General features: G+C 44.5%; 1 protein-coding gene across 2 annotated transcripts; it reads left to right on the top strand.

Moving 5' to 3' along the window:
* Nucleotides 1-1,989: 1,989 nt before the first annotated feature.
* On the top strand, nucleotides 1,990-17,207 carry LOC144507328 (G-protein coupled receptor 68-like). 2 transcript variants are annotated; one of them, XM_078234487.1, is made up of 3 exons: nucleotides 1,990-2,253; nucleotides 13,769-13,811; nucleotides 13,864-17,189. In XM_078234487.1, the coding sequence occupies exon 3, from the start codon at nucleotides 13,866-13,868 to the stop codon at nucleotides 14,841-14,843; it is 978 nt and encodes a 325-aa protein (XP_078090613.1). In that variant the 5' UTR covers nucleotides 1,990-2,253; nucleotides 13,769-13,811; nucleotides 13,864-13,865; the 3' UTR covers nucleotides 14,844-17,189. The 2 variants fall into 2 exon arrangements, with proteins under 2 accessions (XP_078090613.1, XP_078090612.1); XM_078234486.1 differs by having other exon boundaries at nucleotides 13,769-17,207.
* The last annotated feature ends 1,821 nt before the right edge of the window (nucleotides 17,208-19,028 follow it).

Genomic DNA, 19,028 nt, shown 5'->3' with positions numbered 1-19,028 from the left:
GTTTGTTACTTCCAATTTCCCCCTGGCCTTTCTGAAACTGCAAACTCCTGTTGAGGCATCATACCTCAGCCAAGATACTGGAATGTGTCAGCCTAGACAAGGATACCAATCATAGAAATCATAGAAACCCTACAGTGCAGAAGGAGGCCATTCGGCCCATCGAGTCTGCACCGACCACAATCCCACCCAGGCCCTACCCCCACATATTTTACCCACTAATCCCTCTAACCTACGCATCGCAGGACTCTAAGGGGCAATTTTTTTAACCTGGCCAATCAACCTAACCCGCACATCTTTGGACTGTGGGAGGAAACCGGAGCACCCGGAGGAAACCCACGCAGACACGAGGAGAATGTGCAAACTCCACACAGACAGTGACCCGAGCCGGGAATCGAACCTGGGACCCTGGAGCTGTGAAGCAGCAGTGCTAACCACTGTGCTACCGTGCCGCCCCAATGGTGCAGTGGTTATGTTACTCAGTTCATAATTCAGAGAATGCAGGTTTAAGTCTTAGTATAACCATTTGAACATTTACATAGTTATATCACCATTTGAAAAAATAAAGTGAAGCTGTCAGATTGTTGTAAAAATCCAATTAGAGGAAATAGATAAAGTTTTAAGTAAGTTGTATTTTTATTTATATGTGTTGGGCATAATCTATAGCTTTTAAGTTTAAGTTTAATTTGTGTTTCTGTATTTGTGTGTTAAGACAGGGTTAAGAATTTCAGTTTGGTTTCACTTTAACCTTTGCTTTCAACGTAATAATGTTTTACGATCCTAAAGCCATCACAGGGTACACAAAACTGGGCTTGTCTAGGAGTGGAGAGGCCATAGGGGAACAGAAAGCAGTTTGTTCAGTTGAGAGAAAGTTAGTGCCTTTGGAAGCAGGATTCCACAGACACTGCTGCTGCAACTGGACAAGGTACTGGTGAGATCACATCTGGAGTACTGTGAGCAGTTTTGTTCCCTTATTTAATGAAAGATATTGGGCCGGATTCTCTACCTCGATCACAGCTAGGATTCTCCGGTCCTGCTGCAGTGAAGGGAGATTTGGCTGAGTGCCAAATTCTCCATTCTCGCTGGCAGTGACGGCGGGATATGAGTGGCTGGAAAAGTCTAACCATTATTTCATTGGAGGCAGTTCAGAGAAAGTTCACTCGGATGATCTCCGGTATGGAGCGATCGTCTTATGAGGAAAGGTTAAACAGGTTGGGACTCTACACACTGGAATTTAAAAGAATGAGAGATGAAACATACAGGATTTTGAAGGGGCTTGACAGGGTAAATGCTGAGAGGGTGTGAGAGTCTAGGACATGAGGGACTGACGTGAGGAGGAATTCCTTCTCCCAGAAGGTTGAGTCTTTGGCTCCTTGCCACAGAGAGCTGTGAGGGCAGAGTCATTCAAGGCTGAGATAGATACTTTTGATCAGTAAGGCAATCAAGGGTTACGGGAAAAGGGCAGGAAAAAGGACATGATTGCCAGCACTAATGGGAGGGTGTGTAATGACGGTTTTAAAAGCAGCAAGTGGATTGCTAGTGGTAGTGGAGGAAGGGGGTTAAAAGCTCTGGCATGAATGAACGGGATTGAGTTTTGCAGAGAGTGAGGTTTGGTTGACAGGAGAGAGAGCGGCAGCCTTTTTAAGGAATGTGAGGAAGCTGTTACAATTATATCAGATTGAACAAGATCAGAAAGGGAGAATCTGAGTTTGAAACAGGAAAAGAGAAAAGCCAGAAGAGACGAATGGGGAGAGAGAATCTCTGTGAAGGGGAATTGACATCCAAGTATGACATTTTTAACAGCATTAATTGTGGAATAGAAAAGTGGTCTTATTTGCCAAAATACATTTTTATTGCCAAAGGCTTCCATGTCCCTGCTGCAGGTATGTTCTTGCCTGTCTCTTGGCTTTCAGATGGCAAGTCGGTTCTTGAGCAGCCAGGATGTGATGGGAGTGTGTGGGCGGGTGGTGGGGGAGGGGTGGATGAGATAGTTTTTCCATGAAAGTTTTGGTGTCTGTTTTTAGTTGTTGCGCCTGCAGCCTATCAGTGTGGGAACGTCCTGCTCGAAAAGGCTGACTGATTGCTGATGTGTTCAGAGAAATTCCTTCTTCCAGCTGCGAAGCGAAGGAGATCGAACTCACCAGCTGAAACGTAAACATCGTCAATCTTCAAATTGATCAATTCTATCAGGACGGACATTCAGAAACTGATCCAGGTTTCCGTCAGAAACAGACAACAGGATTCTTTCAGTGTTAGGTATTCCATTTTTTTCCTATATCGCAAAAACAGGAGACGGAGAATAGACAAAGTAATTGGAGAAGGAATGTTTAAGTTACTTTAAAATGTTTCTTTAGAGAAGTTTGTAAACTACAGAGGTTGCAATTTTCCCCTAACACAGGGAATGGAAAATTGACTGGCTGGAGATTTACATCTCACCTTGACTTACTCTCCAGTAAAGCCAGTGAAGGCAGGCACAGGGTTTTAGAGAAGGGATTCAAAGCATGAGGGGCTTAACGTCTGAAAGCAGAGCTCCCAGTGATGGTGAGTACACAAGAGGTCACAGTTTGAGCGGCGGAGAGTTTCAGTTGAGGTAGGGATGATGGTGAGAGAGAGAGGGCTCAGGCCAGGAAGAGGTTGAATGATAAAGGTGGTTAGCATCGCTGCCTCACAGTGCCAGGGACCTGATTTCAATTCCAGCCTCGGGTCACTGCCTGCGTGGAGTCTGCACGTTCTCCCCGTGTCGGTGTGGGTTTCCTCCGGGTGCTCCGGTTTCCTTCCACAGTCCAAAGATGTGCGGGTTAGGTGCACTGGCCATGCTAAATTGCCCTCTTAGGGTCAGGCGGATTAGCAGGGTAAATAAATGGGGTTACGGGGATAGGGTGGGATTGTTGTCAGTGCAGGCTCGATGGATCGATTGGCCTCCTTCTGCACTGCAAGGATTCTATAATTCTATCAGGATTAGAATTTAAAATTAGAGATGCTGGGGTCCAGCTGTAAGAGATGGGCAAAGCAGAGATAGGTGGAGCATAGAGATCGAGAGAGTATGGGCACTACAAGACTATAACATTATCCATATAGCCCATTTGATCTGGTATGTCATCTACCAGCGCAGTGTTCCACCATTGATGCATTGTACCAGGAATGTTCACAAGGTGCACTGAAATAAGCTGACATGTCTACACACCTCCCGAACAGTTACCAGCTAGGACAGGACTGTCGATCCCTTTCACATGAGCAGCTATATATTTATCTTGTTCTCACTCAAAGGGCTAGTGAGAAACTTTTGGAAAGACAAGGTTTGGCACAATGTTAAACATTAATTTTTTAAAAGAATCAACGTCAAAGCAATTAATTGATAATTGAAGAAAGGTAATTAATAAGAATGACCGTTAAAAACTGGCAAGCGGCTGAGCTCACCAGTGAAACATTTGTTTGTCTTTTTGCCTGAGAATCAGAGCTATTGAGAGACAGACTTGACTACAAGTCTTAGTCACCAGGGAAGGGGGGAGGGGACTAGGGCCAAGCTCAGGTGTTGGGTTTAATTAACGCTGACCTTTTGTTCGCTTCTAGTTGCACACGTTCCGAGCTGGCTGTGGTGGAATTCATTCAAAACTGGGAGTTGAAAGCAGCTTGCCTTCCAGCTTCCTCTCCTAGCTTGTTTTTTGGATAAGCTTTTGGAGAGTGAGGAGGAGGAGGAGGAGGAGCAGAGAATGTGTGTGTATCTGACTCATTCACTCACTCATGCACACACACAGACACACGCACACACATGCACCATTTCACATATCACTCTTTCTAACTCACATACACTCATTCACACATTCACTATCTCACAAACACACAAGCTCTTGCTCACACACACATTCTCACTCACACACAATCTCATTCATATATGCACTCACTCCCTCACTCTCTCGCACACTGTCATACAAGGCCGGTCTCTGTCACATACTCTTTTTCTCTCTCACACTCAGTCACTCACGCATTCTCACATTCTCTCTCACTCACTGTCATACTCAATCAACGATTTCACAATTCCATGCACAGACTTGCACACACATTCACTCTGACACACAGACTCTATCACACACATACTCACTATATCACATACTCTCACTCAGTCAATTACTCATTCTCTCTCTCATACAACACTCAATCTCACTCACTCTCAGACACGTACAAACACACACACTAAGACACTCTCACCCCTCACCCTCTTTTTCACTTAGACACACATACAAACGTGCGTACATATGAACATACAAAATAGGAGCAGAAGTAGGCCATTTGGCCCCTTGAATGTGCTCCACCATTCAATAAGATCATGGCTGATTTGGGTGAAATATGTTCCACATTCCCATCTATTCCCAATAACCTTTGATTCCCTTGCCCAACAAGAGTCTATCTACCTCTGCCTTAAAAATATTCACTGATCTTGCTTCCACTGCCTACTGAGGCAGAGAGTTCCAAAGTCGCACAACCCTCTCACTTACACACATACTCCCTCTCACGAGCTCCATTCATATCAATTGAAGAGGCACCATCAGGCAAAACCATTCAGCAAGGAGAAAATGTAAAAAGTAGATCAAATAAAAAAAACTAAGTAGATTAACCAGCTTTATACGTGAAAATTAATACAAACTAGCAGAAAAAGATAATCTTAATTAAAATAGACCAGGGGGTTGGTGCTGCTGCTGCCAGTGCTAAAAACAGAGTGACTGCAATACTTGATCAATTAACAGGCTTCAATTAATCTACCACATGAGCATGTTAAGACCCTTCTCTCTTTCAGTTTTATATCTTCATGTCACTGCGCCTGGAGTGGAAAAGGAAGAGGAGATTAACCCTTATCTTCGAGCAAAATGAGTTCCTTATCTAATGAGATCACCTCCTCAGCTCAGTTATCTCCCAAAAGAAAAGAGTAAGACAGGAAATTGTTGCAAGGTTTTGACTCACTGCTCTGACAGAAAGTGGGAAGGACAACTTGCACAAACCCAGTGCGTCAACAGGCACGCTGTGCCAATGGCCATATACAGCTGGAGGAGTAGTAATGTCACACTGTCATGTTTAAGTCACAGATAAATAGATTTTCAACCATTAAGGGAATTAAGGGTTATGGGGAGCGGGCGGATAAGTGGAACTGAACCCACTGTCAGATCAGCCATGATCTTATTGAATGGCGGAGCAGGCTTGAGGGGCTAGATGGCCTACTCCTGCTCCTAGTTCTTATGTTCTTATGTTCTAATGTGGCATTGACAGCAATAGTCAACACACAGGCCGTGGTAATCACAGGATCACTGTGGGTGTTCAGCACTACAAAGACTGAGGGGACAACGTGGTTCAGTGGAAATTACTATAATTTAAGTTACTTGGTATAGACTGGTACCACACTGACTGTTAAAGGGTACAGAATAGTATGGAGTGACAGTGTTAAAGGTTACAGAATGGTGTGGAGTGACAGTGTTAAAAGGTACAGAATGGTGTGGAGTTAGTGTTAAAGGGTACAGAATGGTGTGGAGTTGGTCTTAAAGGGGACAGAATGGTGTGGAGTTACAGTGTTAAAGGGGACAGAATGGTGTGGAGTTACAGTGTTAAAGGCTACAGAATGGTGTGGAGTTACAGTGTTAAAGGATACAGAATGGTGTGGAGTTACAGTGTTAAAGGGGACAGAATGGTGTGGAGTTACAGTGTTAAAGGATACAGAATGGTGTGGAGTTACAGTGTTAAAGGGTACAGAATGGTGTGGAGTTACAGTGTTAAAGGCTACAGAATGGTGTGGAGTTACAGTGTTAAAGGATACAGAATGGTGTGGAGTTACAGTGTTAAAGGGGACAGAATGGTGTGGAGTTACAGTGTTAAAGGGGACAGAATGGTGTGGAGTTACAGTGTTAAAGGGGACAGAATGGTGTGGAGTTACAGTGTTAAAGGGGACAGAATGGTGTGGAGTTACAGTGTTAAAGGCTACAGAATGGTGTGGAGTTACAGTGTTAAAGGATACAGAATGGTGTGGAGTTACAGTGTTAAAGGGTACAGAATGGTGTGGAGTTGGTCTTAAAGGGGACAGAATGGTGTGGAGTTACAGTGTTAAAGGGGACAGAATGGTGTGGAGTTACAGTGTTAAAGGGGACAGAATGGTGTGGAGTTACAGTGTTAAAGGCTACAGAATGGTGTGGAGTTACAGTGTTAAAGGCTACAGAATGGTGTGGAGTTACAGTGTTAAAGGCTACAGAATGGTGTGGAGTTACAGTGTTAAAGGCTACAGAATGGTGTGGAGTTACAGTGTTAAAGGCTACAGAATGGTGTGGAGTTACAGTGTTAAAGGATACAGAATGGTGTGGAGTTACAGTGTTAAAGGGGACAGAATGGTGTGGAGTTACAGTGTTAAAGGGGACAGAATGGTGTGGAGTTACAGTGTTAAAGGGGACAGAATGGTGTGGAGTTACAGTGTTAAAGGGGACAGAATGGTGTGGAGTTACAGTGTTAAAGGGGACAGAATGGTGTGGATGACAGTGTTAAAGGGGACAGAATGGTGTGGAGTTACAGTGTTAAAGGGGACAGAATGGTGTGGAGTTACAGTGTTAAAGGGGACAGAATGGTGTGGAGTTACAGTGTTAAAGGGGACAGAATGGTGTGGATGACAGTGTTAAAGGCTACAGAATGCCAGGGTTATAGAAAACGTGCAGCATGTTTGTGTTGAAGGGAGAGCCTAGATTGCCAGCGTTAATGGAAGGGTTCATTCTGTCAGTTTTAAAGGCAGTATGAGGGTTGCCAGAGTTTGTTAACAGACTCAGCATTAAAGAATGGGAGCAGGAAACTGAGGATGGGGGAAGAGAGAGTGGCACTTTGATAAGGAATGTGAGGGGGTTGCTGTAATTGTGTCAGATTGATTAAGATTGGAAAGGGAGAACAATGGGTCGAATTTTTAAAAAATTAATTTATGGGATGTGGGCATCACTGGCTAAGCCAGCATTTGTTGCCCATCTCTAGTTGCCCTTCAGAAGGCCCTTCAGTGAGCTGCCTTCATGAACCACTACAGTCCCTGAGGTGTAGATGCACATAGTTAGAGTGGGAGTTTCAGGATCTTGAACTAGCAGTCGTGGTCATGGGTTTGGAAGGTGCTGCCTTAGGAACTTTGGTGAGTTCCTACATTGCATCTTGTAGATGGTACAAACTGCTGCCACTACTCATCGGTGGTGGAGGGATTGAATCTTAGTGGAAGGGGTAGCAATCAAGTCGGCTGCTTTGTCCTGGATGGTGTTGAGCTTCTTGAGTGTTGTTGGAGCTCCACTCCTCCAGGCAAGTGGAGAGTATTCCATTACATTCATGATATGTGCCTTGTAAATAGTGGACAGGCTTTGGGGAGCCAGGAGTTATGCGTCGCAGGATTCCTAGCCTTTGACCTGCTCTGGTGGCCATAGTATTTATATAGCTTGTCCAGTTCAGTTTCTGGTCAGGATGTTGATAGTGGGGCAAGGAAGGTAAGAAAGAATCTTACAGCAAGAGAGAGGGATGGAGTTTAATGAAGTGAATGAGTGTTACAGGTATGTTCTTGCCCATCTCCTTGTTTCTGATGGTAAGTTTGTTCTTGACCAGCCAGGATGGGGGGGGGGGGGGGGGGGGGGGGGGGGGGAGGGGAGAAGCCAGGGCAGGGGAGGAGTCAGGTTTCTCATGAAACTTTTGGTGTCTGCTTCTCGCTGACTCGATTGCAGTTTATAAGTCTGATATCGCCCTGCGTTAAGGGGCTGAAGTGCTAAAGAGTCAAGAGGAATTTCCTTCTGTCAGATCCACAAATTTGTGAATTTTGCAGAGCACAAAACGTGTGTATATTTTTGGATGCAAATATCTTTTAGCCTCTCTGATAAGATACAGATGATAAAGATTGCTTTGTGTTTCTTATCAGCAATTGTATTAGAACAATTACACTTGTCAATGCGACACAGTGCAAAACAAAGTTACCAGCTGTAATCGCTCAATTCAGTCAGGATGGAGATTCAGGAACTGATCCAGCTTTCTGTCGGAAATAGACAACAGGGTTCTTTCAGAGATAGTTATTTCATTTATTCTACATCTTGAAAAACCAGGGGAAGGAAACAAGTGTAGGACACAAAAGCTCAGAGAGAAGAAAAAGTAAAGAGAGAAGCCTCCCGGACGTCCATATCTGTGCCAGATGCGTGGAACTGCAACTCCTGAGGGATCGTGTAAGGGAGCTGGAGCTGCGGCTCGATTACCTCAGTTTAGTTAGGGAACATGAGAGATTAATAGATAGAAGTTATAGTCAGGTAGTGACACCAGGCTCTCGGAAGGAAGACACGTGGGTCACAGTTAGGAGGGGTAATAGTCAGAAGGGTGATGTGCCAGAAAGTACCCCAGTGGCAGTCTCCCATAAAAGAAAGGGATGGGCAACAGATGGGATAAGGGAAGGGAGTGAGCAGTCTGTGGAGGGATCCCCTGTGGTTGTCCCCCTCCAAAATAGGTATATTGTTTTGGATTCTGTGGAGGGGGATGACCCTCCAGGGATAAGCCACGAGGACCAGATCACCTGCACAGAGACAGGCTCAGGGGTCCAGAAGGGAAAGAAGGGGTTTAGGAGAGCGATAGTGGTGGGGGACGCGATGGTTAGAGGCACGGGCAGGCGGTTCTGTGGGAGCGACCGAGAATCCAGGATGGTAGTCTGCCTCCCTGGTGCTGGGGTACTGGATGTCTCTGAGAGGGTAGGAAGCATATTAAAAAAGGAAGGTAGTCAAACGGATGTAATTATACACATTGGTGAAAATGATGTAGGTAGGAAGAGCAGGGGGTCATACGAGAGAAATTCAGGGAGATGGGTGCTAGGCTAAAAAGTAAGGCCTCCAGGTTGCAATCTCTGGACTGCTCCCGGTGTCTAGTGCAAGTGAGGCTAGGAACAGGGAGATTCTACAGTTGAACGCATGGCTAAAGGACTGGTGCAAGAAGGAGGGTTTAAATTCATAGATAACTGGGAAGTCTTCAAGTCAGGATGGCAACTGTACAGAAAGGATGGGTCACACCTTAACTGGAAGGGAGCAAATATCCTGGCTGGGAGTTTTGCTAGAGTGTTTCGGCAGGATTTAAACTAGTGTGGCAGGGGGGTGGGGAACAAAACAGTAGGTCAGTAAGTACTGAGGCTGGGGTTGAGCTGGGGGCCAGGGCAAGGCTAGCTAAGAAGAGGAGCACTCTAGAGGAGGATGACCTGAGTGAGCCTGGAGGTCTGGAGTGCATCTGTTTCAATGCGAGGAGCGTAACGGGTAAGACAGACGAACTTAGGGCCTTAATGCTTATGCGGAATTTGGATGTGGTTGCGGTGACGGAGACTTGGTTAAAAGGACAGGACTGGCAGCTGAATATTCCGGGGTATAAGTGTTCTAGGCGAGACAGAGGAGGGGCTAAAAAAGGTGGGGGAGTAGCGATATTAGCTAGGGAGCATATTACCGCGGTGCAGAGGGTCGACAACTTAGAGGGGTCATGTACTGAGTCACTGTGGGTGGGACTCAGAAACAGGATGGGTGCAGTCACTATGCTGGGGGTGTACTACAGACCACCTAACAGCCCACGGGAAGTGGAGGAAAGGATATGTTAGGAGATTCTGAATAGGTGCAGAAAAAATAGGGTTGTTGTAGTGGGGGACTTTAATTTCCCTGGTATAGACTGGAAAGTGCTTAGAGCTGGGGTTCCGGACGGGGAGGAATTTGTAAAATGCATACTGGAAGGTTCTTTGGAACAGTATGTAGATAGCCCGACTAGAGAAGGGGCTATACTGGACCTAGTTCTGGGAAATGAGCCCGGTCAGGTCGTCAAAGTTTTGGTAGGGGTACATGTGGCAAATAGTGACCACAACTCTGTTAACTTTAGGATAGTAATGGACAAGGATGAGTGCTGTCCTACGGGCAGGGTACTAAATTGGAGGAAGGCTAACTATAGCCAGATTAGGCAGGAATTGGTGGACGTTGATTGGGAGAGGATGTTCGAGGGTAAGTCCACGTCTGGCATGTGGGAGTCTTTTAAGGAACAATTGATAAGGCTGCAGGATAGGCATGTGCCTGTAAAAAGGAAAGATAGGAAAGGTAGGATTCGAGAGCCGTGGATAACCAGGGAAATTGATGATCTGATTAAAATGAAAAGGGAGGCGTACATTAAGTACAGGCAACTGAAAACAGATGGAGCTCTGGAGGAATACAGAGAGAGTAGGAAAGAACTCAAACGGGAAGTCAGAAGGGCAAAAAGAGGTCACAAGATGTTCTTGGCAGACAGGATTAAGGAGAATCCTAAGGCATTCTATTCATACGTTAGGAACAAAAGAGTTGTCAGGGAGAAAATCGGACCTCTCAGGGACAAAGGAGGGGAATTATGCTGAGAACCCGAGAATAGGGGAGATCCTAAATGAATACTTTGCATCGGTATTCACGAGAGAGAGGGACGTGTTAACCGGGAGTGTCTCGGAGGGAGGTGTTGGCCTGTTAGAGAAAATCTCCATTACAAGGGGGGAAGTGTTAGGTTTTTTAGGGAACATTAAAACTGACAAAGCCCCAGGGCCTGATGGCATCTATCCTAGACTGCTCAGGGAGACGAGAGATGAAATTGCTGGGCCTCTGACGGAAATCTTTGTCGCTTCTTTGGACACAGGTGAGGTCCCTGAGGATTGGAGGATAGCGAATGTGGTCCCATTGTTTAAGAAGGGTAGCAGGGATAACCCGGGAAATTATAGGCTGGAGAGCTTGACGTCCGTGGTAGGGGAGTTGTTGGAGAGGATTCTTAGAGACAGGATGTATGCGCATTTAGAACGGAACAATCTCATTAGTGACAGACAGCATGGTTTTGTAAGAGGGAGGTCGTACCTTACAAATTTGGTGGAGTTTTTTGAGGAAGTACCAAAAACGGTTGATGAAGGAAGGGCCGTGGATGTCGTCTATATGGATTTCAGTAAGGCATTTGGCAAAGTCCCACATGGCAGGTTGGTTAAAAAGGTTCATGGGATACAAGGAGAAGTGGCTAGATGGGTGGAGAACTGGCTTGGCCATAGGAGACAGAGGGTAGCGGTCAAAGGGTCTTTTTCCGGCTGGAGGTCTGTGACCAGAAGGACGTGGAGGAGTTAGAGAGAGTGCAGAGAAGGTTTACCAGGATGTTGCCTGGTATGGAGGATCTTAGCTATGAGGAGAGATTGGGTAAACTGGGGTTGTTCTCCCTGGAAAGACGGAGAATGAGGGGAGATCTAATAGATCACTTCAGGAAAGCTCCAATCTCTTACACTCCTTTTTGCAGCTAGACCTGAATTGACGCATTCACAGGACCACACTGCTCTATGAACTTTCACCTTAAATCACATTGTCCAATGCTCTTTGTTAAAACTGCTGGGAGGCAAAAACAGTGCAGACCAGTATTCTTATTTCCCAATAAGGAAGAGGTTGTGCTGGAATCTTTGAATGGCATCAAGATAGATAAGTTGCCGGGTCCGGAGGGGATGTACCCCAGGTTACTGTGGGAGGCGAGGGAAGAGATTGCAGAGCCTCTGGCGATGATCTTTGCGTCGTCGATGGAGATGGGAGAGGTGCCGGAGGATTGGAGGATTGCAGATGTGGTTCCTATTTTCAAGAAGGGGAATAGGGATAGCCCAGGAAATTACCGACCGGTGAGTCTAATCTCAGTGGTTGGTAAGCTGATGGAGAAGATCCTGAGGGACAAGATTTATGAGCATTTAGAGAGGTTTAGTATGCTCAAGAATACTCAGCATGGCTTTGTCAAAAGCAGATCATGCCTTACGAGCCTGGTGGAATTCTTCAAAAATGTGACTAAACACATTGACGAAGGGAAAGCGGTAGATGTGGTTTATATGGATTTTAGCAAGGCGTTCGATAAGGTCCCCCATGCAAGGCTTCTCGAAAAAGTGAGAGGGCATGGGATCCAAGGGGCTGCTGCCCTGTGGATCCAGAACTGGCTTGCCCAAAGGAGGCAGAGAGTGTGTATAGATGGGTCTTTTTCTAATTGGAGGTCGGTCACCAGTGGTGTGCCTCAAGGATCTGTTCTGGGACCCTTGCTGTTTGTCATTTTCATAAATGACCTGGATGAGGAAGTGGAGGGATGAGTTGGTAAGTTTGCTGACGACACGAAGGTTGGTGGGGTTGTGGATAGTCTGGAGGGATGTCAGAAGTTACAGAGGGACATAGATAGGATGCAAGACTGGGCGGACAAGTGGCAGATGGACTTCAACCCAGATAGGTGCGTCGTGGTCCATTTTGGTAGGTCAAATGGGATGAAGGAGTACAATGTAAAGGGAAAGACTCTTTGTACTGTAGAGGATCAGAAGGACCTTGGGGTCCGGGTCCATAGGACTCTAAAATCGGCCCCGCAGGTGGAGGAGGTGGTTAAGAAGGCATATGGTGTGCTGGCCTTTATCAATTGAGGGATTGAGTTTAGGAGTCCGGGGATAATGATGCAGCTATATAAGACCCTCGTCAGACCCCACTTGGAGTACTGTGCTCAGTTCTGGTCGCCTCACTATAGGAAGGATGTGGAAAAGATTGAAAGGATGCAGAGGAGATTTACAAGGATGTTGCCTGGATTGAGTGGCATGCCTTATGAGGATAGGCTGAGGGAGCTTGGTCTTTTCTCCTTGGAGAAACGAAGGATGAGAGGAGACCTCTCAACATCTTATACACCTAGGTGTATAAGATGTTGAGAGGCATAGATCGGGTGGATTCTCAGAGGCTTTTTCCCAGGGTGGAAATGTCTGCTACGAGAGGACACAGGTTTAAGGTGCTGGGGGTAGGTACAGGGGAGATGTTAGGGGTAAGTTTTTCACACAGAGGGTGGTGGGCGAGTGGAATCGGCTGCCGTCAGTGGTGGTGGAGGCGAACTCAATAGGGTCTTTTAAGAGACTCCTGGATGAGTACATGGAGCTGAATAGGATGGAGGGTTATAGGTAGGTCTAGAAGGTAGGGATGTGTTCGGCACAACTTGTGGGCCGAAGGGCCTGTTTGTGCTGTAGCTTTTCTATGTTTCTTCTATGTTTCTAAATGTTCCTGGACAGGTTGAGAGAGATGGGCAAGGACAGAGGGAATGGATAGGTAGGGCACAGTGAGGGGAGAGGCATATGGATGGGTACTCCAGGTCTATGGCATTAACCAGGATAACGCAGCCGGCTTGATCTGACACGTGAAATATTAACCTGATGCATTATGGCAATAGTGTGTACCATCCACAGCGTGCAGTGAAATAACTTAGCAAGTCATTTTTCACTGCACCTTCCAACCACTGACCTCAACAGCTGGAAGGACAATAGCAATAGGTGCATGGTAACACCACCACCTGCAAGTCCCCCTTGAAGCCACACATCATCCTGACTTGGAAATCTTGCTATTCCTTCACCGACTGAGTCAAGTTTCTCAAACTCTTCCCTGGCTTACCTGTGGGTGTGCCTACACCACATGCACTGTTCCAGCTCAAGAAAGCAGCTTACCACCATCTTTAAGGGTAATTTGGGATGGGAAATAAATAGTGAACTCACCAGCGATGTCCATATCTGAGAATGAATATTGATAAAGGTCACTTGGTGGAGAAGTTAAGAGAATAAAAAGATTGGTGGGATCAGGTCCCACTTTGTAAACATTGAAGGGATTTGGGGGGAAAGGGCAGTTGATCAGGACAGATTGGAAATTTGATCTTACAGATAGCTGGTACAAACAATAAGCCAAAGGGTCTCCTTCTATTCTTTAAAGTTTCACTACTGTACTGCTTCATAACTTCTCAATTTTTCTTCTAGGGAGACAAGTTGCAGTAAAGAAGAATTAAATAAATAACCATCATAAAACGTTACCTGTGAAAATATTTGAAGAAAAGTTCCAATATTGTGTTCAAAGATGACCAAATGTACCGACCACAGTATCCATCAGATCCTGTTTCCCCCCGTCTACATTATTGTCTTCGTCATCGGCCTCCCGACTAATCTGCTGTCCCTGTATCACAGCTACCTGCAGATCAGACAGAGGAACGAGCTGGGAATCTATCTCTGCAATCTGACCATCTCAGACATGTTGTACCTCATTTCCTTGCCCTTCTGGGTTCAGTATATGCTGCTGCACGATGACTGGGTCCACTCTCGGGCACTCTGCACACTCAGTGGTCTGCTCCTCTACCAGAATATCTACATCAGCATTGGCTTCCTCTGCTTCATCTCCATTAATCGCTGTCTTGCTGTTGCCTACCCTCTGAAATTTAAATTCTTACACACCAGGAAGGCTGCAGTGTTGATCAGTGCTCTCATCTGGCTCAAGGAGATACCTGCCTGCAGCTTTTACATCCACTCCCAGGTTCTCAGTACAGACAAGGAGAATGACACCTTGTGTTTTGAACATTATCCAATGCAGACAGAGGACAGATATTTAAATAGTTACAAGTTCTCCATTGGGTTCTTCCTCCCTTTGATTTTATTTCTCATTTCATACAAGAAAGTGTTGACAACTGTTGGTAAGGTCCGCGGGCTTCAACAGGTGCAAAAATTAAGAATTAAAAAATTGGTTTCTGCGTCAATCATCATTTTCCTGGTTTGCTTTGCTCCTTATAACATTCTCCTGATGGTTCGGATCATATTCGAGCACGACTGTTGGTTTGCTGACAGTATTTTTGAGGTTTACCATATTGGTGTGCTGTTGACATGTTTAAACTGTGTGGCAGATCCCATCTTGTACTGTTTCATATCGCCAAGTTCACAGGGCTGGTTAGGCAGGTTCCTGGATCCTGTTACAAGCCTCCTTTGTCGCAAAAAGACAGAAGTAACTGAGGCCACAGATATACAGGCCAAAACAACGGTTATGAATAGAATTGAAATAACATGTTAAGGGTACCAGGATGTGGAAGATGAATGTTTCTATTTAATGGGTGTTGTATATAGGGAGTTATCAGGGCACCTTGCACAGCCTTGCACACCTTGCACGACATATATTTCCTCTAGTATAAGTGATTACAGGGTGACCTGACTTGTGTTTAAAACATACCATCAGAATTTGGTAGGTCATATTGCGAGAAAGTACTTCCCCTGATGAGATCAAGAAAAAAGGACATGTTTGGAAATTAGCATGAGGCCATTTCTAGACAATCGGTCGTGAAAATCAGAAATTCTCATGCCTGAGAGAGTGCTGGAAATCAACCAGTGTTACTGTCACTGGTCCTGATAGCTTCTTGTTAAGTAACTTAATGAAGAGGTATTGTGCTAAGGTAGGCGATACAATTGACTGATGGAGCAGCCTTGAAGCAGTGAATACCTCTTCTTGTTATATTAGCCAGCAGAATGGAATTGGTGCATGAGATGACAGTGTTTGCCAACTTTCTTTGTAAACCCTCGTATTGCTCTGAAGAAAGTCACCCTGCTTCCACGTTTTCCGGAAAGAAAACATTTTGATTTATGCAGCACTTTTACAACTTCAGATCTTCACAATTCTACAGCCAAAGATGTACTTTCTGAAATGTACAGGTATCATGCAAGGAAGAACAGCAGACAGTGCCACAAACAGCAAGGAGTTTGTAGACCAAATGGTCATGCGGTGACATGAGAACATGCTGCAAAATGAGTCACATGCCGAGAATGTGGAAGATCTCCCCAGGAATGTGGGCCGAGTACAAGTATGGGAAGTAGCTGCTCAGCTAGTGCATAAACTACTGTTTGTTAGAAGTCCTTGTTGTCAGTGTTTCGGGAATTCAACACATTCACATAGCGTCAGGGGTTGGCAGCATGGCACAAGGACTTTGCCACATCAACCTGCTTGTCTTTGATGAAAACATTGCAGACAGTTGGGAAACGTTCAAGATCAAGTGGCGTCTTTACTGCGGTGCTGCATTATCTGATAAGTCAAAAAATATACAAGCTTACACCTTATTAAACTTAGTCGGTCCCTGTGTCTGTCGAGAAATTTGAGTCATTGGTTTTCCAGATGGAGGAGGGAAAAAGAGGACCTGAAAGAATTCTAAAAAAAAAATGAGAATACTTGTCTTCCAGTAAAAAATATAATCCTCGACAAGCAAACGTTTAATTCAACAAACTGAAGAGCAGGTGAATCCATACATTCTTACATGGCCACCTTGTAAATCGTAGCAAAGAAATGTGAATTTGGCACTCACTGATGAGCCAGTCAGGAATCTAGTTCGCAAGAAGCTGCTGTGAGAGAAAGATTTAACATTACAAACAGCATCTGCTTGTTAAATGAACAATCAGAAAAATGAGTGTCAGTGCGTAATTATGCCACGAATGAGAAATGGGTAATAGCCATAGTTTTAGCAAAAACAGTTCCAATTTCTTACACAGATGAACTAGTTTGGCAGCATCTTGTTGACCAATTGTCATCATCTTAAAAGGATTTCTCAGAATCATCTCCGAAAGAACCAACCTCTTTAGTCCTTGGTATTGTGAACACTACTACGGAAGACTTAGTTGAATCTGAGTTGACTGTGAATGTGTCTATGCTACTGTACCACGTGAGAATGATTCAGAATAGGTTGCAAGGGAAGAAGTGTCTACTGAAATTCCAAATCATACTTCTAGGGTCAAGGACAGCCAAATTCCAGAACGTCATATGCAACGAAAGAGGAATAGACATCCTCTTGACTGACTTTCTTATTGACTGTGTATAATGATTAATGACGCATAGTGCTGTGTCTAAAGTATTACTGATCCTATGTGTAACATTGTAGTAATTTGTTATCATGATCACAGAAATAAAGGGAGAGGGAATGTATAAATTATATATTTAAGTGGTTGCAGATTGCTTTAAGTGCTGATTACATTATTTAATGGTGATGTTATTAGGGTGTTGCATAGGCTGCAGTTTTACTTTCAATTTGTTCTCTGTACAGGCAAGAGTTTCCAGAATAAATCTGTTGTTAATTTGGATCAACCTGTGCATACTAGATCTTTTTCTTTTTGTATAAAACCCACAACCCCTAACAGAGTTAGGATATTACAAATGCCTTTTCAGAAAAGGGTAAGAACACCAAGATTTTGATTTCACCTAGCTGAACTGGAACTACACACATGGCTGAGGCTGCACTTCATGGAGCTAAAAACTCCATTTTATGTCAATCCAAAATCCATTTAAAAGATTTGAAAGTAGGTAACATATTCTTGAAAGCCGAGTACTATATTCATTTATCACAGAAATTTTTTTTGCTTCTGTATAAACTCACCTGTTACAATAAATGCCATGCATAACTAAACCTGAAATATATATTCTTCACCCTATTGGGCCTATTAGAAGTGTGTTTTGGAATTCCATATATGTTTCCAGTGTTTTACTGCGAAGTCTTGGGGCAGTATTTATGGTTCAAGCCACAGAGCTTGCACCCAAGCTCTCTAAAATATTCCAGTCATAGAATTATTTCCAAACTATGTCCTCTTTTCTTCATTAAATCTGTCAGTCTTCTGGGCAAAGTGGAATCCCAAGTGGCACTGTCCACAATTATCGAGAGAACAGTTAGCATTGACTGACAGAGACCCTGGAATAACCTGCGTTGTGAGGAAACATTGTATTAATTCTGAAAGTAAAAATGGAAGCACAACACAGCCATGAAAATGTGACATAAATCACAATAAAATAGCATGACATTCTTACCTATCTATCATGTAAATGTCATGATATTCTCAAATGACAATGTGTGTTAGCTCCCTTATACAATCCTCAAACTTTCTCAACAAAAATCATTCAAAAATGCATTTTCTGAGGTGGTGGCATGGTGATATCAACACTGGATTAGTATTCCAGAGGCCCAGGATAATGTTCTGGGGATCTGGGTCCAAATCCCGCCATGGCACTTAATGGAATCTAACTTCAAAAAACATCTGGGACTAAAAGTCTAATGATGACAATGAAACCATTGTCAATTGACATAAAAACCCATCTGGTTTACTAATGCCCTTGAGGGAAGGAAATCTGCCATCCCTACCTGGTCTGATCTAGATGTGACTCCAGGCCCACTACAATGTGGTTGACTCTTGAAAGCCCTTTGAAATGGCCTACCAAACCACTCAGTTGTGTCAAACTGATAAAATGTCAATAAAAATTAAACCAGACTGACCAGTTGGCATTAGAAATGACAACAACAAAATCAGCCCAATCCTCCTTACCAACATCTGGGGGCTTGTGCCAGAACTGGGACAGCTGTCTCACAGACTAGTCAAGCAATGCAAAATCATGCCTGACAGATAATGTCCCAGTCTTCACCATCAACATCCCTGGGTATGACCTGTCCCACTGGTAGACAGAAATAGCAGAGATGGCAGCACTGTGGTATACAGTTGGGAGGGGGTTTCCCTGGGAGTCTTGGACATTGACTCTGGACCCATGAAGTCTTGTGGCATCAGGTCAAACATGGGCATGCAAAACTCCTGCTGATGAAATAGCCCAACCGCCCCCGACTTCCACCCGTGCTAAGCTGATGAATCAGTACTCCATGTTGAACCCGACTTAAATGAACCACTAAGAGGGCCAAGGATGATGAATGAACTATGAGTGGGGGACTTCAGTGTCCCTCACCAAGAGTGGCTCGGAAGTACCACCACAACCAAGCTGGTGGGTCCTACTGGAGGAGTGGTGTGCTTTCTGGTAACAAAAAACAACTTAGGACATCTGCATGGGCTATGTGTGCCTCCGGCCAGAGACCAAAAATGTATTCGTAAGCTGTGAATATCAATTCCCATTTTGCAGAAGGAATTGGAGAAATTCTTCCTTTAAAACTCCTAACAGAGGCTTGTGGTTAGTTATGACAGAGAAGTGTTTCCCATAGACTTCCTGATGATAATTTTTAATACTGTAAATTACAGCTAGGCCTTCTTTTTCAATTTGAGAATACACTTTTTTGCATCTGAAAGGGTTCTTGATACATATCCAATGGGTCTCTCCAACCCATTATCCATTCTATACAATACCACAACTCCCACCCCATACGGTTAGGTGCATTGGCCATCTAAATTCTCCCTTAATGTACCTGAACAGGTGCCAGAGTGTGGCGACGAGAGGATTTTCACAGTAATTTCA

Source organism: Mustelus asterias, chromosome 18 (genome assembly GCF_964213995.1).
Source record: "Mustelus asterias chromosome 18, sMusAst1.hap1.1, whole genome shotgun sequence".
NCBI lineage: Eukaryota > Metazoa > Chordata > Chondrichthyes > Carcharhiniformes > Triakidae > Mustelus > Mustelus asterias.
This window is presented reverse-complemented; position numbering and strand designations above follow the sequence as displayed.